At 35.0% G+C, this 16684-nt stretch overlaps 1 protein-coding gene and 1 long non-coding RNA gene across 2 annotated transcripts; both read right to left on the reverse strand.

Annotated features, from left to right (window-relative positions):
- Positions 1 to 1220: 1220 nt before the first annotated feature.
- LOC113779122 (calcium and calcium/calmodulin-dependent serine/threonine-protein kinase-like) lies at positions 1221 to 5018 on the reverse strand. The gene is made up of 7 exons (XM_027324573.1): positions 4321 to 5018; positions 3644 to 3698; positions 3431 to 3541; positions 3023 to 3255; positions 1779 to 1986; positions 1519 to 1578; positions 1221 to 1397 (listed from the first exon to the last, which is right to left on the reverse strand). The coding sequence occupies exons 1-7, from the start codon at positions 5016 to 5018 to the stop codon at positions 1221 to 1223; spliced, it is 1542 nt and encodes a 513-aa protein (XP_027180374.1).
- Positions 5019 to 12429: 7411 nt separating this feature from the next.
- Positions 12430 to 14032, reverse strand: LOC113781226. Its single transcript, XR_003469561.1, has 3 exons — positions 13660 to 14032; positions 12922 to 13009; positions 12430 to 12829 (listed from the first exon to the last, which is right to left on the reverse strand). It is a non-coding gene; the product is annotated as an uncharacterized LOC113781226 (long non-coding RNA).
- Positions 14033 to 16684: the final 2652 nt, after the last annotated feature.

Raw genomic sequence — 16684 nt, forward strand, 5'->3', positions numbered from 1 at the left:
AGTCAAATATGATTTTGTAAAAATTTAGAGGGTCAAAGTGCAATTTCGAAAATTATTGTTATCCTGATAGTCTAAATGTTTGTAACAACACTCTTTACCGCTTTTACATGTTGTTTCATAACTGAATATTCTATGGTTTTGGTAAGTTAACATTTCATTTATTAGATTTGAAAGGGCATATTTTTAAAATTTTATAGTCCTTGAGTTATTGGTTTTTTTCATAATGTTACTTTTGACCACACATAGAATAAATTATATATTATTTCAATATTTCTATTATTTGTATATTAATTCAGTAAATCATGTCCATAGAACTATTTCAAGGAAAGGCTTGCATATTCTCTATGTTTTATATTCCTAGAATTATCGATAAGTTTTATGATCTTTCTTTTCTTTAATATTGACTAGGTTTTAGACTAATAAAAATTATGATACACCTAACCTGCGCTCATACATTATTGAAGTTTTTTTTTTTTTTTTTGTTAGTGTAAGTGAGATAGTTCAAAATTGGGATCTCTCACTTATACTCCCTTCCCCAATTATTGAAGTCGTTACATATAATGCTTCTAGGTAAACTGCAAATGCATGTGACAAACAACTTTATCTGGATAAACAGAAAGTACTAATTAAGGTAAAAACTAAAGAAAGTGCAAAGGAAGAACAATGATCAAATTTGTCAAGTATGCTTAGAGAAAATTCTTCTTCAACTTGTGCTAGATATCCTTGAACCACCATTCAGATTATATTCAATAGTCATGGACTATTCGCACAATAAATTAAGTGTAATACATATTATAGAAGCTGTTAAAATCTATTTATTTATTTTCCAAAACTTCTGTGGAAATCGAATACATTTATACCACAAAATTATAGTTATTAATATTCTCAACACAGGTGTGTACCTGTACTTTGCATAAGACTAGAGTAAGTTCTGTCACAAAACTACCATGTTCTGCTCATACAAGTAAATCTTCTGCAGAATACGGATTAATTAAAATGAGAATCAAATGAGTTGCACAGAACTTATTGGCAAATCTAGAATGAACATATAGAATTACGGATTGATCTTATATATATTAACAGTGTATACACTATTATGGTTGGATAAATGACACATAATCTAAATTTAAACTTACAATTCAAATTTTGCAGATATGTCATTCATCTAATCATAATAGTATATACACTATCGGTACATATAAGATTTACTGGTAGATTAATTAGGTAGGGCGAAGCGAAGAGAGGACGACATCTTGGAGTGAGCTGTCTCTTTGCATTGCAGTTTTAAACTCTTCAAAGGTGACTCTTCCATCACTGTTGGCATCCATTAGATCAAATATCTCATCTAATTTCCCAGGTTCAGTTATATCCACCGGAAGGCAGTCATCAGGTAATGCCTGCAAGTTTTGTTTCAAGAAATTCTAGTGTATCACATAAATGTTATGGTACAAGAATTTACATATACAACCCAAAAGGTCTCAAGAATTAGCTTGTGGTTAGAAAAGGGAAGAGGGTTACTCTAAGCATTGAGGCTACTTCTTCCTTGCTGATGCATCCTGACCGGTCTGTGTCGTACATCTGAACACCAAATTTCTTCACTTTAACCAAATATCATGTTGTTCAACAATTAACGTACAGAAGATAAATAAAATTCTTCATGTCATGTTCTTTTTTTCCCCTTAATTATTGTCAGTGCTAGATCAATTTGGCAGTCTAAAGCAAAGAATCATTGCTGGATGTGGATCTTTGGCATCTGAAGAGGGACCAAATTAATATACCTGGAAACAAAGACGAAGTGCATCATCTCCTTGTGAATATTTGAGACAGGAGAAGCCCCCTATTATCTCTCGCATGTCAACAGTGCCATCACGATTGTTGTCAAACAAATCAAAGATCCGAGCTGCTAGAGGAACCAGTGATGACATTTCCATTGATTTTAGCACTTCCTCGAACTGAGATAATGTGGCATTCTCACCATTCGTGCATCTGCAGATATTTCAATGAAAAGATACAATTGCAAATTACTCATTCTACTCTCATTAAGTCTTGTTTGAAGTTCCCCTTTTCCCCTAGTTCTGTATGCTTTAGTTGGTGAAACCAAAACCAAAAAAAATCCAGCCAATGAGGTCTTGATCTAATGGTCAAGGTTGAGATCATAAAATTTAAAAGTATTTATTTAAAATCTGTGAATTTTGTTTAACTTATGGATTACGTGAACGGATACAAAAAAAAATAAAATAAAATTTTGGGCTTCTTATACTCTTATTAAACACACACAAAAAAATTCAGAAAATGACAATTGGAATCGAAAACATCAAAGTTTAGTACTATTAACTTCTCACAATTTGCTCAAAGGCCCTTGAATCCTTTAAAAATGTTCATTTCACCATCTGTAAACTTTTGGCTGCGAGGAAAGGCTTCTTTTTTCTTTTTTTTTGGCGAGGAAAGACTAATTATATATAAACCCTTGCAGTTGAAGAAACACATGAAGAATGGAAGTTTGACCGGGGAAAAGAATTAGAACACTGCACCCAGTTTTGCAAACCAAGTTGAATTACTGCAAAACTAGGTTTCGCTCCTTAGCAAGTTCAAAATCTTTATAGAATAAATCTTATATACACTGACAGAGTGACAGTGTATACACTATCATCGTTAGATTCATGATATACATGCAAAAGTTAAATTTCAAATTCAAATTTTGCACAGTTGTCATTCATCTAATACTGACAGTATATATACTGTCGGTGTAGGAAAGATTAATCTTTGTTTATAAGCACAAACTTTTGCCCCCACAAACTTGAAACTATTTTATATTATTTCTTAAATTCAAAATATGCAAAAAGTTTGCCTACTCAAAAGTAAATTTTCTAATTCTGTATACTAAATGAAGTATTAAGTTGAGCAAATTCAAAGGTTTACCCACACACTTTAAGTAAATTATCGTGGTACTCGAGTGCTGTAGAAAAAAAAAAAAAGTTACAAAATAGTAGTATTATTTTTGAAACAAGGTTTGGTGACTTACATTCTCTTGAAATGTATTCTGAGATTCTCCAGTTCCTCAGGCTTGAGGTCATAGGATCCGACCAAATTCTTAAGCTTTTTGGTTCTCAAGGAAAAACTAGTGCTTAACACGCTTGCCATTGCAGCAGCCCGGAACTTGCGCCTTGCATTGAAACTCTGAAGGCGTGAAACAATCTCTGCATCCATCTGTTCTTCCTTTGCCAAATCCCCAGTAACCCAAGGATGTTGAAGAACCTAAAACATAATTACAAAATGAAAAAAAAAAATTTTGGGATTGTTTCGACTTTCGACTACTAATTATTCCAAAGCAAAATTTTTAAGACCATTTGAGTCTGCATTACTATGATTTTTAGGATCCCATTAGCATATAATTGCGAACAAACTGTGCTTAACCTATTTTACATCAGACCTGAGCAGCCGTTGGTCTCAACTGAGGATCAACAGTAAGAAGACTGGAAATCAGTTGCTTAGCTGAAGAAGAAATGCTCTTCCATGTTTTTTCATGAAAGCTGAAGTATCCCTGCATGTTTAAGATTTAGCGTAGGCATTTATTATTGTGTGTAAAGAACTACAATTCCACAACTGATCAGTATGCAAGATATACATAAACAGGAAGACTCACTTGCATAATCATCTGCTGCTTTTGCCTAGTTGATTGTGCTATAAAAGGCGGATACCTAGCAACGCAACATTGAATATATCGTTAGTTTAACAGTATATTGATAAAGCCGAAGAAATAATTTCTTACCAAAAACAAAAAAAAAAAAAGATGAAGAAATTATACTGTATCAAATTTCAATCCATGGGGGGGGACAGTCGTAATTTACTATCCTATGCAAATCTCCAAACCTACTTCAGCATTCACTTTAGTTTCCCTTTCCTTAGCATTCTTTCTTTGTCAAGGAACGACAAGGGAGTGAATAAATACTCTTTTTTTGTCAAGGATGTAAGATGAAGTTAGTCTTGTTTCACCTTTAACAAGAGCTAAAATCAAAGCCCACAATTAATAAAAAAAAAAAAAGGCTTCAATGGTCTATTTGTGTGTTTTTTCTGTTAAATCTAATATTTGTCCGACTGAGGCAATAATGTCACCCCAAAAAAAAGGCTGAACAAAAACCCAAGTTTTTTTTTTCAATTGTTACTGAAGCTGGAATATGTAATTTCTTGAATTTCTTTGTTGTCCCTTGAAAAAAATTGGCTGGAGAGTTCTAAACTAATTTTTGGTCGAACTTAAGCTCCAAAGTTGCAAATTGGTAAACATGAAACTAAAACATCACTGCCCGAAGTCAGTTAACATACCCGGAGAGGAGGATATAGAGGATTACACCAAGTGACCAAATATCACTCTTGGGAGTAATTTTGTCCTGGGAAAGTGCTTCTGGCGATACATAATCAATCGAACCAAACAATCCAACAACAGAATCAGTAAAATCCTCTACAGAACTCAGTCCAAAATCCATGATCTTCAACGGAGAATTTTCATCTTTATCCAAAAACAGGCAGTTTTCAGGCTTCAAATCCCTATGAATAATCTTAGCTTTATGAAGAGAATTTAACCCTTCAGCAATTTGCCTGACAACAGCCGCAGCTCCAGCCTCTGAGTACCTCTCCTGAGCAACTATCCGATCAAACAACTCCCCACCAGAACAAAGCTCAAGAATCAAATGAACCCCATTAGAATCTTCACAAACATCATAAAGATGAATCACATTCGGATGAGGTGAAACATCTTCCACAATCTTCCTCATGACCAATAGTTCATTTGTCAGTAAAGCATCAGAAACCAGGGCCTGTCTTGAGTTTGGAGCAGTCACGCTCCGGCCGCGACCGCCAGGGGAAGGCTGCCATGGTCCGATTCTTCTCAGGGTTTTGATAGCAACTTGAATTTTTCCACCACTGGATTTTCTTATCCCTCTTCTTACAACAGAAAAGCCTCCTCTTCCTAAAACATCAGTCACCTCATATTCATCGTCAAGTCTTTTGGTTCCTTGTCCCATTAAATTCTCTTAAAATCAAAAGGATTTGAAAAGAATAAGATTCTACGATGGAGGGTTTAAGAATTTTTTCAGGTCAACTTGGAGGATGAGGACAGGATTGATGGATCAATGATGAGAAGAAGTGGAGTAAGGTTTGGTGTATGACTAAGTAGTTTATTGACACGGATTTACATCATCATATGAACAACTCTTATGTTGTTATTAGCATATGATAAGAATAAATTATGAGATGGCTACAATTGAATAGCTGTTAAACATGGAAAAAGCTAAAGAACAAGAGACGATGACCAAGTCTAAGAAGGGTTTTTTTATTCTACATACACCCGTTAGTTAGATTAATCAATCTTCTTAATAGCTCTCCTCATCTCCCATTTTATTTTTGTTTCTTGAAGGAAAAAAAGAGAAAAAAGTTCAAGTCTTGTCGGTGTTACATTCTTCATGTCTATCTCGACCTGTATTTTATACAATCCAAAAGGAAGAAACAACTATTGTGTACATTTCTTCAGAGCGTATTAATCTATGCACTCTATGCTAAAATTGTGAAAAGATGCTAAGGAAATATAACAGCAATGAGAAGATGGATTTAACGCTAATGACTAATATTGACATGTAATGTAGTTGAACCTTTCATGATTACCGGTCAAAAAGTAGAATTGCTTCGAACATGCAAGATGAGAATAAGCAAAAATTGAAAATTATAAATTCTAGAGCACAATTTATGTACTAAAGCTCCTTCAGCTAAAATCCTGAATATTCCTCAATTATGCAAACGAGTTGAACGTAATTGAATAGTTTGCGGGCTTACTCGACACAAGCTCAAGTTTGAGTTCGAGCAACTCGACAATTTGACGAGCTCAAGAATGAGCTTAATATATGAAACTCAAAAATTCATTAAACTTAATCAAATTTAATCGAGCTTTATGTATATATATTTTTATTTATTTATTAGTATGAAATGTCTCTCTTGTCTCCAGTTTAAAATTATATAAAATATAATTTTATATTACTTACACTTGATTGAGCTTGATTAAACTCGTTTGAATTTGAATTTAGCTTAAATTGGGCTTGATTTAATTAAGTACACAAAACAAAATCGTGCTCGAAGTCAAATTCAACTTTCAAGAACTTGACAAGCTCGAGTAAAACAAAACAAAACAGAGTTCGAATTCAACTTTCAAAAGTTCGACTTAAATTGGGCTTGATTTAATTAAGTACACAAAACAAAATCGTGCTCGAAGTCAAATTCAACTTTCAAGAACTTGACAAGCTCGAGTAAAACAAAACAAAACTGAGTTCGAATTCAACTTTCAAAAGTTCGACGAACTCGAGCTCAAGTTTTTTAACTTGAGTCGAGCATGAGTAGTACACTACTCGATTCGACACTAATTCAATTCGATTTGATTACATCCCATCTTGATCCCAAAGAATAAATGGTAAAATACATAAAACCCCCCTGTGGTTAAGGAAATTGACACGAAACTTCCTCATTGTTTAAAAACTCCCACATAACCTACTTGTGCTTTGGACTAATTTGGAAAATGGACGGAAATCATCCAAATTGACGGAAAGATGTAAATTTCCTATATTAACCCTATTTACAAACTGAATCGAAGTTTAACTCAGGGCTCAATTAAAGTTTTAAAAACTTTCTTCCTTCATTTGAAACAAAGGTAGGACTAAGGGGCTCATTTGAAATTTTATAAGATGTATCATCTTCTTCAAGGGAATGTCAGAACGTTCTGGGCTTTTGTTTCTTCCTTTTTTTTTAACATTTTTCCTGTTTTCCCTTTCCCCTTTGATTTTCCATTCCTTTTCTTGCCCCATCAATCCAACCAACAGCACCCTTTCATTGCTGCCACCATCTCACCATCTTCATTTTCAATAGCATCTCTATCACTGCCAGTCCAGATTCAACACTTTTTCATGTGTTCTTTTGTAAAATTAAGAACCCAAATCTAAGCAGCAACTTTCTTTGAAGACTTGGGTTGCTTAGTCTCTTTCTCGTCTGAATCATTAGAGCGCATGCAGGGTTTTATAAAATTAAGAGTTTCAACTGATGGTGTGGTTCTTTAACTGGGTAATCCACTTAGTGAATCGGCTCTGACGCTCTGCGTCCATGGGATCAACTACATCTTAGGGATCTAGAGGATCCACAACTACAAGCTCTCGAGTGGCTCAGAAGTACTGCTCCTGCTGATAGGTATGTAATCGAAGAATCAGGATCTGCGAGATATGGATATGAAACTGGATATGCTCGAACCGGACCGCATCTCAATTTGCACATGGATAATCTACTAGTGGACCCCCTTTCCTTCCTTTCCCAAACCAATCTTCTTTTCTTGTTTACGAAACCAACCGCTTTCGTACCTAGAAGAGTGTACTTGGGTCTAGGATCTCTGGTGTTGAAGATCGTCTTCTTAGCTTAGAGGAATCGAAAACGCCACTCATAGAAGCCCGACAGTTAGCATCCTCCCCTTTCTCCTGAAAAGTGGAAGCAGAAGTGGATGTTCCGGGCTTAAGGAAGCGATTGACTCCGAGGGTCATTTTCTTCTTTACTTTAGGGCGTCATACCAGGAACTCCCATTCCAGTACTTGAACCTTCTCAAGACTAGAACTCTTCCTAATGTGCCTGATGTTGTCACAAGAATAGCATGTCAAGTAGCCTAGCAAGGGAATCCACTTCCGAAAAAAGACAGTCCGGTAGGAGATGACAACTAATGGTAGCTTTCTTCTTTCTGCTGAAATGCTATGGACGTCACACACAATCTAGAAAAGGACACAATCTAGAGTTGTTGGTGATTGGTGGTGATGGTGGAGCTACTGGTGATCGGTGGCGGTACTGATGATGATTGGTGTTCACCAATGTCATTGACCATTTTGGTGTTATTGACCAGTTTGGTTGCAAGCAGGGAAGAAATGGAGAAGGAAAATAAACAAAAAAAATGACAAAACACTGCAAAATACTAAATTGTCCTTGACAATGTCACTTGAAGCTCTCTTAATACACGAGTGCATCTCAAACGCCGTTAATTTGGATGATTTTCGTCCGTTTTCCAAATTAGTCCAAAGCACAAAGAGGTTATGTGGGAGTTTTTAAACAATGAGGAAGTTTCGTGTCAATTTTCTTAACCACATGAGAATTTTATGTACTTTACCCAAGAATAAATGACAATTCTTCTTTTCAAGGCTTTTAAGTCAAGTGCTAGAAACTAAATGGGCTCACCATTATTTCCTCGGGTCCATTTTATTACGGATTGTAGTCCGTCGCCAAAAATACCATTTGTTAACAACACACATGTTTCTATTTGGGGCCCCTTCAGATTTTGAAGCTAGTTGTCTTGGTCAATTCTGCACCTTATGTCATTCAGCCAGTGGCCTTTCTCATATGATTAATTTGACTTTTGATCGATCTTCAGAGTTTATTTTAACGTTCGGCCAAGTTTTCTCTTTCGAGTTTGAGAAGCCGATTTCTACTGAACTCGTACAGACCTTTTATTACTTTGTTTAATTTTACCATGACTGGTTGGATGCAAGACTTTTACTCACCTCTGTAATATAGTCATCAGAGCTAGGATCTAATTCTTTTCGGTTATTGAAAATGATAGGTTGAAAATATCCAACTACATTTGAATCAAGTTAAACCCAAAAGAAAATATTCTTTAAGTATCATAACATGAATAAAAACAAGTACTTTATTGCTTAATTATGAAGTTAAAAACTTGAGCCCCATAGAGTTAAAAAACATCTGCAACTTTTGTTACCTAGCTACACTCTTTTACCTTAATTAACTAGAATGAGAAGTAAATAGAAAATATTCCTTTGGATGCTACTGATATCATTAGGCATGACAACGAGTCGTGTCTTACTTAGATCTAATCCAGATCTAATATATTTGGACAGGGTTTGAATTTAATTTATCAAATCCAAACCCTGTAAGAATATTATAGATATGGATAGGGTCTAATTTTCTATAATCCATATCCAAACTCAAATCCAAATCAGACCCAATCCAGGGGTCTAATTACAATATTTATAGATATAGATGAGTGCACACATACACACATATATTTATTGGATTGATTACAATAACACTTCGTGACTATTAGATTAAAAGATGTGCTCTTAATACAAGAAAACACCACCTAAATAGAAGTAATTGACAATAGTTCTTTCTTTGAATTCATAACGTTGCATTCTATGTTTTAAATGATAATTTTATTATTTGAAAACAAAAATTGAATGTTATTTATACCATTTTTTAACTTTAAATATTTTTATTTTAGTTCTTGACTGTATATCTAGAAAAATATCCATGGATACTAATTAGATAATCAAATCCACGAGGGTCCGAATTTCGATTTGCTTTTTCAAACTCATAAAGGTTTAGATCTGAATTTGAATCAAGATTTAGCTAAATTTAATGAATTTAAATTTGAATCAAATGATGCAATTCAGATCCTATCCATTGACACATCTATCAAATATTAACAAAGTTGTAGTTAAAATACTCGTTGGATAACTAAAATCGTACTCTTGTTTTTTGTCTTCTCCAAGGAGAGAATATCATCCTTTTCGTAGTAGTAATTACTGAAAATCGAATATGAAATCAAGAATGTTAAAGTCTTGTAGGCTTCTTCTTGATCCGGGTCGCCGCCTTGGAATGTTTTATGCAATTTCTACTAGTACCATGTTTCCCCGCATCGGCGCTGCTAATTGTCGGTCAGGAAATAGATAAACATTCTAGCCGGTGTCAAATCATTCGTTTTTCATTTGATAAGATTGCAAACAACTTATAATGGTGGAGGTATTATAATCAATAAACTAACTCATTAATGGTATTAATTACAACTCAATTATACTACAAATAAGCCACAAAAAATGTGAGAAGAAACTCAAATATAATAAAATTTTATAGACTTGTGGGCCGGGAAAAAAAAATCAGAAAAGACAAAATGGTAACCTTAGTGGATTCTGAAACTGGTCAAGACATTAATGTGACATTTGCAAAGACTTGAAAGATTACAGATTCTATCTTAAAAATCAATCACCAAATTCATAAGTTTATCAGTTTAGTTTAGAGATGATTGCTGCAACTATACTGTCAAAATATGCTTTGCTAATTCCAACATTTTATTGCATGACAGGAGCATGTGGCAATTTGTCTTCTCAGAACTTCTATCTGATTCTTAAATCTTTCACAGTTTGGCATCTATACACAGGGCGGGGCAGCTGTCCAACTCATTGGACAATCTGTCCCTATATGAATAACAGTACTAATCACTATTATAAAGTAATGAATGGTATTATTAATAATGACGTTAGAGGCCCTCATTCTTGCAGAGAGATGTAAAGCTAATTGTCTTGAAAAAGGCTGCTGAACTTAATCAGATGGTCAAGATATTGAAGAAACCACGGGAAGAAGGAATACAAAACATGAGAGGAATTTGTACTTCGAGATTTGAAGCATAAGACCATGTCCAATCCGAAGATTGCATAGAATGTAGAACCAAACTGAATTGTTTTCTCATTTTAACAAATACAAAGCAATTTTCTTGCACAAAATTGTAGTACGAAGGAAGAATGACATGTAACTTTATTAATAGCGATATGTCTAATTGAGTACCGTGTTAACGTGCGTCTACTTGGCACTCGAGCACTCGATAATTTATAGTTCAAGTGTTCAGTTTTAGAAAAGTAAAGTTAATTGGGAAGTTAATTATTACAGTATGTGCTTGTATGATAAGTTAAATGTGATTTAGACGTGTTAACGAGTGTCTATTGAACACTTGCTAGAAAAACTCAATTAGTAGTTATAGAACCCTTTCTATTACTAGTTAGTGCATTGGATTAGCCATTCGAGCCAACATTTCTTCATCAAAATTTTCACAAATATGAAGTCCTATGCTGAGCCTAATACTTTTAGTGGAGTTAAAAAGTCGAGAAACCATGGTCCTTGTTTAAGAGGGCAAGTAAGAGATAATTGTACTTATTATCCCAAAATCTTTGTGCACTTGATGACTTGACAAGAAATAAAATCGAAGCAACCAATCCCATTGGATAGCAAAGCTGCGTCCACAACTTTGTGATAATGACTTCTTAGCTACTAAACCATAATCATTTTGCAACTCTTCTTGTGAATTAGTCAATGTAGCTGTGTCTAGTCCATTCCCTAACATATCAACAATGGAAAGTTTTAAACATTCACCACTTAAAACCTGCCAAAAATTTGCTGCCAACAAGATGACTCATAATTTTATGTTTTGTACCCATTTTTAAACAAATTCTCCTACAGTTACAAAATCCATCTATACATAAAAACTAGTATATACAAATACTATTGCATATGGACCCAACTGGTATCTTTACTCAAATAACCTACCTGTGTAATCACCCCTTCAATTTTCTATCGTTCCCAACAACATTTCTCTTATGTGAAGTAGTATTACTACCAAACTACCTCCAAAGTCATAAAGGAACCAATATTGGGAACATGGGGCTAGAGATGTAATCGAGCCAAGTCGAGCTCGAGTATCGCTATACTCGAGCTCGACTCGACTCATACACATAGAAGCTCGAGCTCGACTCGAGCTCGATCGAGCCCGAAAAATCGATACTCGAAGATCGACTCGAAGAATTTCCTTAGGCTCGAGACTCGACTCGATAAGGCTCGATCTTTAATCGAGCCTTATCAAGTCGAGCCTTATCAAGCTTTTTGACTCGATTTGACCAAAAAACCAGATCAAAGGTGACGTTTTGCATCTTCACAAATCAACTATACAGCACTTGGCACTTTCAATATAACAATAACCCAAGGAATTCACAAATGGTGAAGTGGTTCAGTGATCAAATGGACAACTTAAGCTTTTACATAAGGTGATATTTAACTAAATTTCAAGTTAAAGGCAAGAGTAACTTATTTATAATGCACTCTTATTTATAAGGTGATTCTAATGTCTTTCAATAGGCCTAGCATGTATAGACATTAGAATCAGAGACAGTGAGAATTTAACTCAATACATACCCACTTCAGTACCATTCTTTTTTGCTACTTCATCCAAAATTTTTATTTGCGAGAAACAGAAACGATCTATTTATTTCTGCACTCTAAGACCAGCTATTCTGTTAAGTGTTCATATATTTGAGTAAATGCAATAAGAGAATTGGCAATGAAGTCAGTTTGAACACCAATTATGAATGTGATACTTAATTACAGATTATCAGAATCAGCGAAGAAAGTTGAAATCCTGAACAAGCATGATAGTGGCTAGGCTCAATCAACTGCAAGAGGCCAGCAACCCCATGATATCATGAAATTGTTGACCATTTAGTGAAGGTTCTCCTACAAATGTTTTATATAAAAAGGTCGAATGCAACTATATTGAGAATTCAGCTTTCTTGCTCAATACAGAAATGGACAAATGCGAAGCTCATAAAATCATTTTAAAGCAAAAGATAAATGTTCTGCAAGGAATTAAGATAATGATGATTGATGAGCTGAGCCACCAAATTGAGAGACAAACAATTATCTCAAACAGCCACAATATCCCAACTACCACAAGCTCAATTCAGAAACCAATGCCAAGATCTATCCAGAAATTCCTTTTCCCCACAAATATCACTAATTACTAACTAAAGAAAGCTGCTTTAAACAAGAACATGTCAGAAAAATATTTGAAGAGCAAATACTTGAACTCCAGCTGTTGTTGTATCATTACTTATGAAAACAGGGGTATCCAACGTGAATGGAGTAGTTGAATCATGAGCAGATGATCGCAGGATAGAAGATACCTCGGGAGGACTAATTGCCATACCTACAATTTACCCATAAAGTGAATATAAACATTCATTAGTACCAGCATATCACCTCAAAAAAACTGCCCAACATATTATACATTTAGCTTACCAACTCCTTCGACATTGCCTTCTAATCTTGAGCAACTCGTTGAATGTCTAGTGCCACTTTGCATTTTCTTGACAAAGATTCTGCCCGACTGGATTCAGAAGGCATGAAGGTAGTAAGACATCCAAAACAGTCTAAGAAGGAGCAGAAAAAGAAAAAGAATAAGCATGTGAGGTTGCTCAAATCCGAATTTGGGCAAATTCATCACACCTAGTTGGTCAAATCATAACACAAAGGATTTTGAAGTCAGTCTTAGCTATATTTTTGCACACCATTATCCTAAGTCTGATTTTTTTAAGAGCACAAATTAAAATTATTTACATAAATATTGCACGATTCCTAAATCTGCATCAGGTATTTGGCGCTTCTTGAGCGCCCACAGAATTGAAGTACTTAGAAATCCGCAGATGCCTCATATGACGCATACTATTACTAGCAAATGTCCAGTTTTAAACCAAAAGTACAAGGTTTAATGTTACCGCAGGACAGATGGTTCAAGTGGAGTAAATCCAAGAGCAGGAGACTCTTTGTTCTGGTGGACATATACAACATGCCTAGCCATTTCAAGATCAGCATCCATCTCACTGTTGTGTTAACACTCACAACTATCAAAGCAAAAATAATCAATGCTCTTAACTTTAAGCAGCATGGTTTGCATGGTTTACGGATAACAAGTTTCCTAGTCGATCTTGGCCCATTTTAATGCCAGAGACACAGAGCCAAAAACAGAGGAGCACTTACCTAAGTGAGCCAGAGATGAGCAGTGATGAACCAGCAATGAACTAGTGAGATCTTGGTGCTTCGTCTTCGACACTCGGCAACGATGAACCAGCACGGCAGGACACAGCCGACAGGAGACGTAGAGCGCGGCGGACTGGCGGAGGCCGGAGAGGCAGAGAGCAGCTTCGATTTGGGACCTGGGACTTGGGACTTGGGACTTGTTAAGGCGATGGCGATGGCAATGGCGATGGAGTCTCACAGATGCGGCGAGCAACGGCGTCGGCGACGAACGGAGTGAGGGTGTAGATCTAAATCAGTCAGTGGCTGCCGGCTGGTGAAGTGAATTTTTTTGTTAGGCTTTCTTCGAACAGAGAAGAAAGTCGCACACAGAAGGAAGAAGTCTGTTCTTCCTTTTTTTATTTAATTAACTCCGGCTCGTCGAGCTACTCGACGAGCCACGAGCCCGGGAAATACGACTCGAAACTCGACTCGATTTGGAGTCGAGTTACTCGAAACTCGACTCGAACTCGGTCAACCCGAGTTCGAGTCGAGTTGTTGACCGAGCTACTCGCGAGTAGCTCGCGAGTAGCTCGGCTCACTAACATCCCTACATGGGGCATTAGTAATGTACAGCTAGATGTAGGTTTCATTATTCAATTGACAACTAAGCTGCTTTACAAGACAAACTCACCATCGTAATCCATTTCCAACTTCACCAATTTGCTAGAAGAAAGCAACTGTCACCACATTTTTTTTTTCACTGAAAAGTTTTCGACATCCAATTCTCTAACACATACAATATCAGAACTTTCTAACACGTAAATAGATTTGTGCTGACGCACCAATGTTTCAAGATCCAGGCAAAGGAGAAAACCCTAATCCCACGATTATGCTTATTTATTACCATTAGCCAGTTGTATATTTTCAGTTTAGTCTAGTAATCCAAAGTCAAGGCATATAATTAAGTATAGATCAAAAGGGGAAAAAAAAAAAGAAATTGTCTAACCCTAATGGGCTTCTTCTTCGCTTCTTCTGCCAACTTACAGTTGAGACATTAAAGTGTAGAGGTATTGGGATCAAATTCTCTCTATCTTTCCGTTTTTTAAATCTCATCCGCTTCGTATTGAAAAAAAAAAAATTGAGTTTAATTGTGTGTCTTGAATGATAATTGTAATTTTAGACATCGTGTGACATCTTGTTCGATTTTCATTTTTTTTATCCAATCATGATCACAGCCCTTGATAAACAAGTAGTTAAGTACTAATATATCGTTAATTCTTGCAGTTGGATCTTGCTTCCCATTCTTTAATATCTCATATTTTCTGAACAGTTAGAAATTAGGATTCTGTTTATGAATAGGAATAGCTTTATCACTTGAGCAAGCTATTTCTTTATTCCAGCTTTTTGTGATACTTGATCTTTTCACAACATTGGGAGAAAAGGACAGAGACATAAAAAAGGAAAACAAGCAGTGGCTTTTAGATCAAATGTGTAAATGGTTTTTTTTTTTTGTTCATTTTTTGTTCCAAATAATGAAGTAAAGTAGGTAAGATGTCCTATTCATGTTTTTTTTTAATATTTAAAATGGGGAGAGTAGATTGAATATCCTCAAACATGATACACGAATAAATATGCGAGCCATTTGACCAGCACTTTTATTTAGCCATCTTTTGATTACAAATGCATTTTTTTTTTTGGGAAAAATAGAGGTAATTATAAACAAATAAAGCCCTTAGCATTTTCGGAGCAAATTGTTTCTTTTAATATTTTTTAAAAATATTTCTAACAACATCTTTATTTCACATCCATCATATTACAAAAAATATTACAGTGTTATTTTAAATATTTCTTAATAATCTTCACAAGTAAATTCTTGATGACAAATGATAACATCCAAGTATATCTAACGATTCATAATATTCCTCAAGTGTTTGGGTGAAAATTGATGAGCACCATAATATGTTACTTCGCAGTAAATTTCAACTCGTCAGTGCTCTGCAGCTATGAAACTTTCTCTTTTCTTTCTTTCTTTCTTTCTTTGGGGCAAGAGAAGGACCTTTTCTTTATTGCCCGCTGTAGTAGCCAGAGGATGCCGGTTGACATGCCATCATTCTTGAATCTTGTACCTACTACTAGCAGGTTGTTAGTTACAAATGAAATAACTAGTAGAACAAAAATTTGGATGAAATACCAACCACCTTGAGAGAGTCCTTTTTCAATTTTAACCCGATTGATTTTCTTTGTTTTTAGCAATAATAACTCTTTACTGAAAGGGATGGACTGAAAGATAGAGAGGAGGACTGTAGATAAGAAATTCGAGTTTGAATTTGAGTCGTCCGACTTATTAAAAAAGAAAAAGTTTTATTGTGCTCATAATAAACATTAAATATCGTTAACTTTTTTTTTATCTTTATCTAAAATGCTTTCTTAAACATTACTTCAAATTAATATTTATTTGTGTATCACATTATGAAAATAAAAGCATCACAAAAGTAATTCACTATAGATTTTTGCAAACAATCACAAATCGATTCTCAGCAAAAAAATTCAGCTGTTAAATGTGTCAAATATTTTGGTTTTTTCCCTATGCAAATCACTTTGCATATACAACCTTTTGTTTTTATTCTACTCGTAATGGACTGTGCTGTTGCTGCCGCTAAACATCATCCTCTATATTTGTGCAATCACCTTATCGTTTCCGGCAAACCATGCAAATATTTGTCTCTTTCAATCCTTACACGTCAGGATTATTTCTCCCCACCTCTCCATCTAAATTATTTCCACAAAATTAGCAAAAAAAAATTAAAACAAGAAAAAAAAACTGAAACCACATTAAAATCATAACTTATAGTAATCAAAATCCCAAAAACCCAAACAAAACTTGACTCTTTTCTGGACTACAATGGATTATCTCTCTATTTCTCGCATTGCACTGTACATTTGAATGCATGACACGTGTTTTAAACGTAAAGGTACTCAGATTACAAATCTTACTAGAACTGTTCGTTTTCTATCAGAAACTCGTGACTTGATCGTTGTAATCGAA

This window comes from Coffea eugenioides, chromosome 8, assembly GCF_003713205.1.
Source record: "Coffea eugenioides isolate CCC68of chromosome 8, Ceug_1.0, whole genome shotgun sequence".
Taxonomy (NCBI): Eukaryota; Viridiplantae; Streptophyta; class Magnoliopsida; order Gentianales; family Rubiaceae; genus Coffea; species Coffea eugenioides.

Coding starts and splice junctions, on each gene's coding strand:
- LOC113779122 (XM_027324573.1), bottom strand. CDS start 5,018: ATGGGACAAGGAACCAAAAGACTTGACGATGAATATGAGGTGACTGAT. Junction 3,699..4,320: donor CTCTATATCCTCCTCTCCGG/GTATGTTAACTG, acceptor TTGCGTTGCTAG/GTATCCGCCTTTTATAGCAC. Junction 1,987..3,022: donor AGAATACATTTCAAGAGAAT/GTAAGTCACCAA, acceptor AAATATCTGCAG/ATGCACGAATGGTGAGAATG.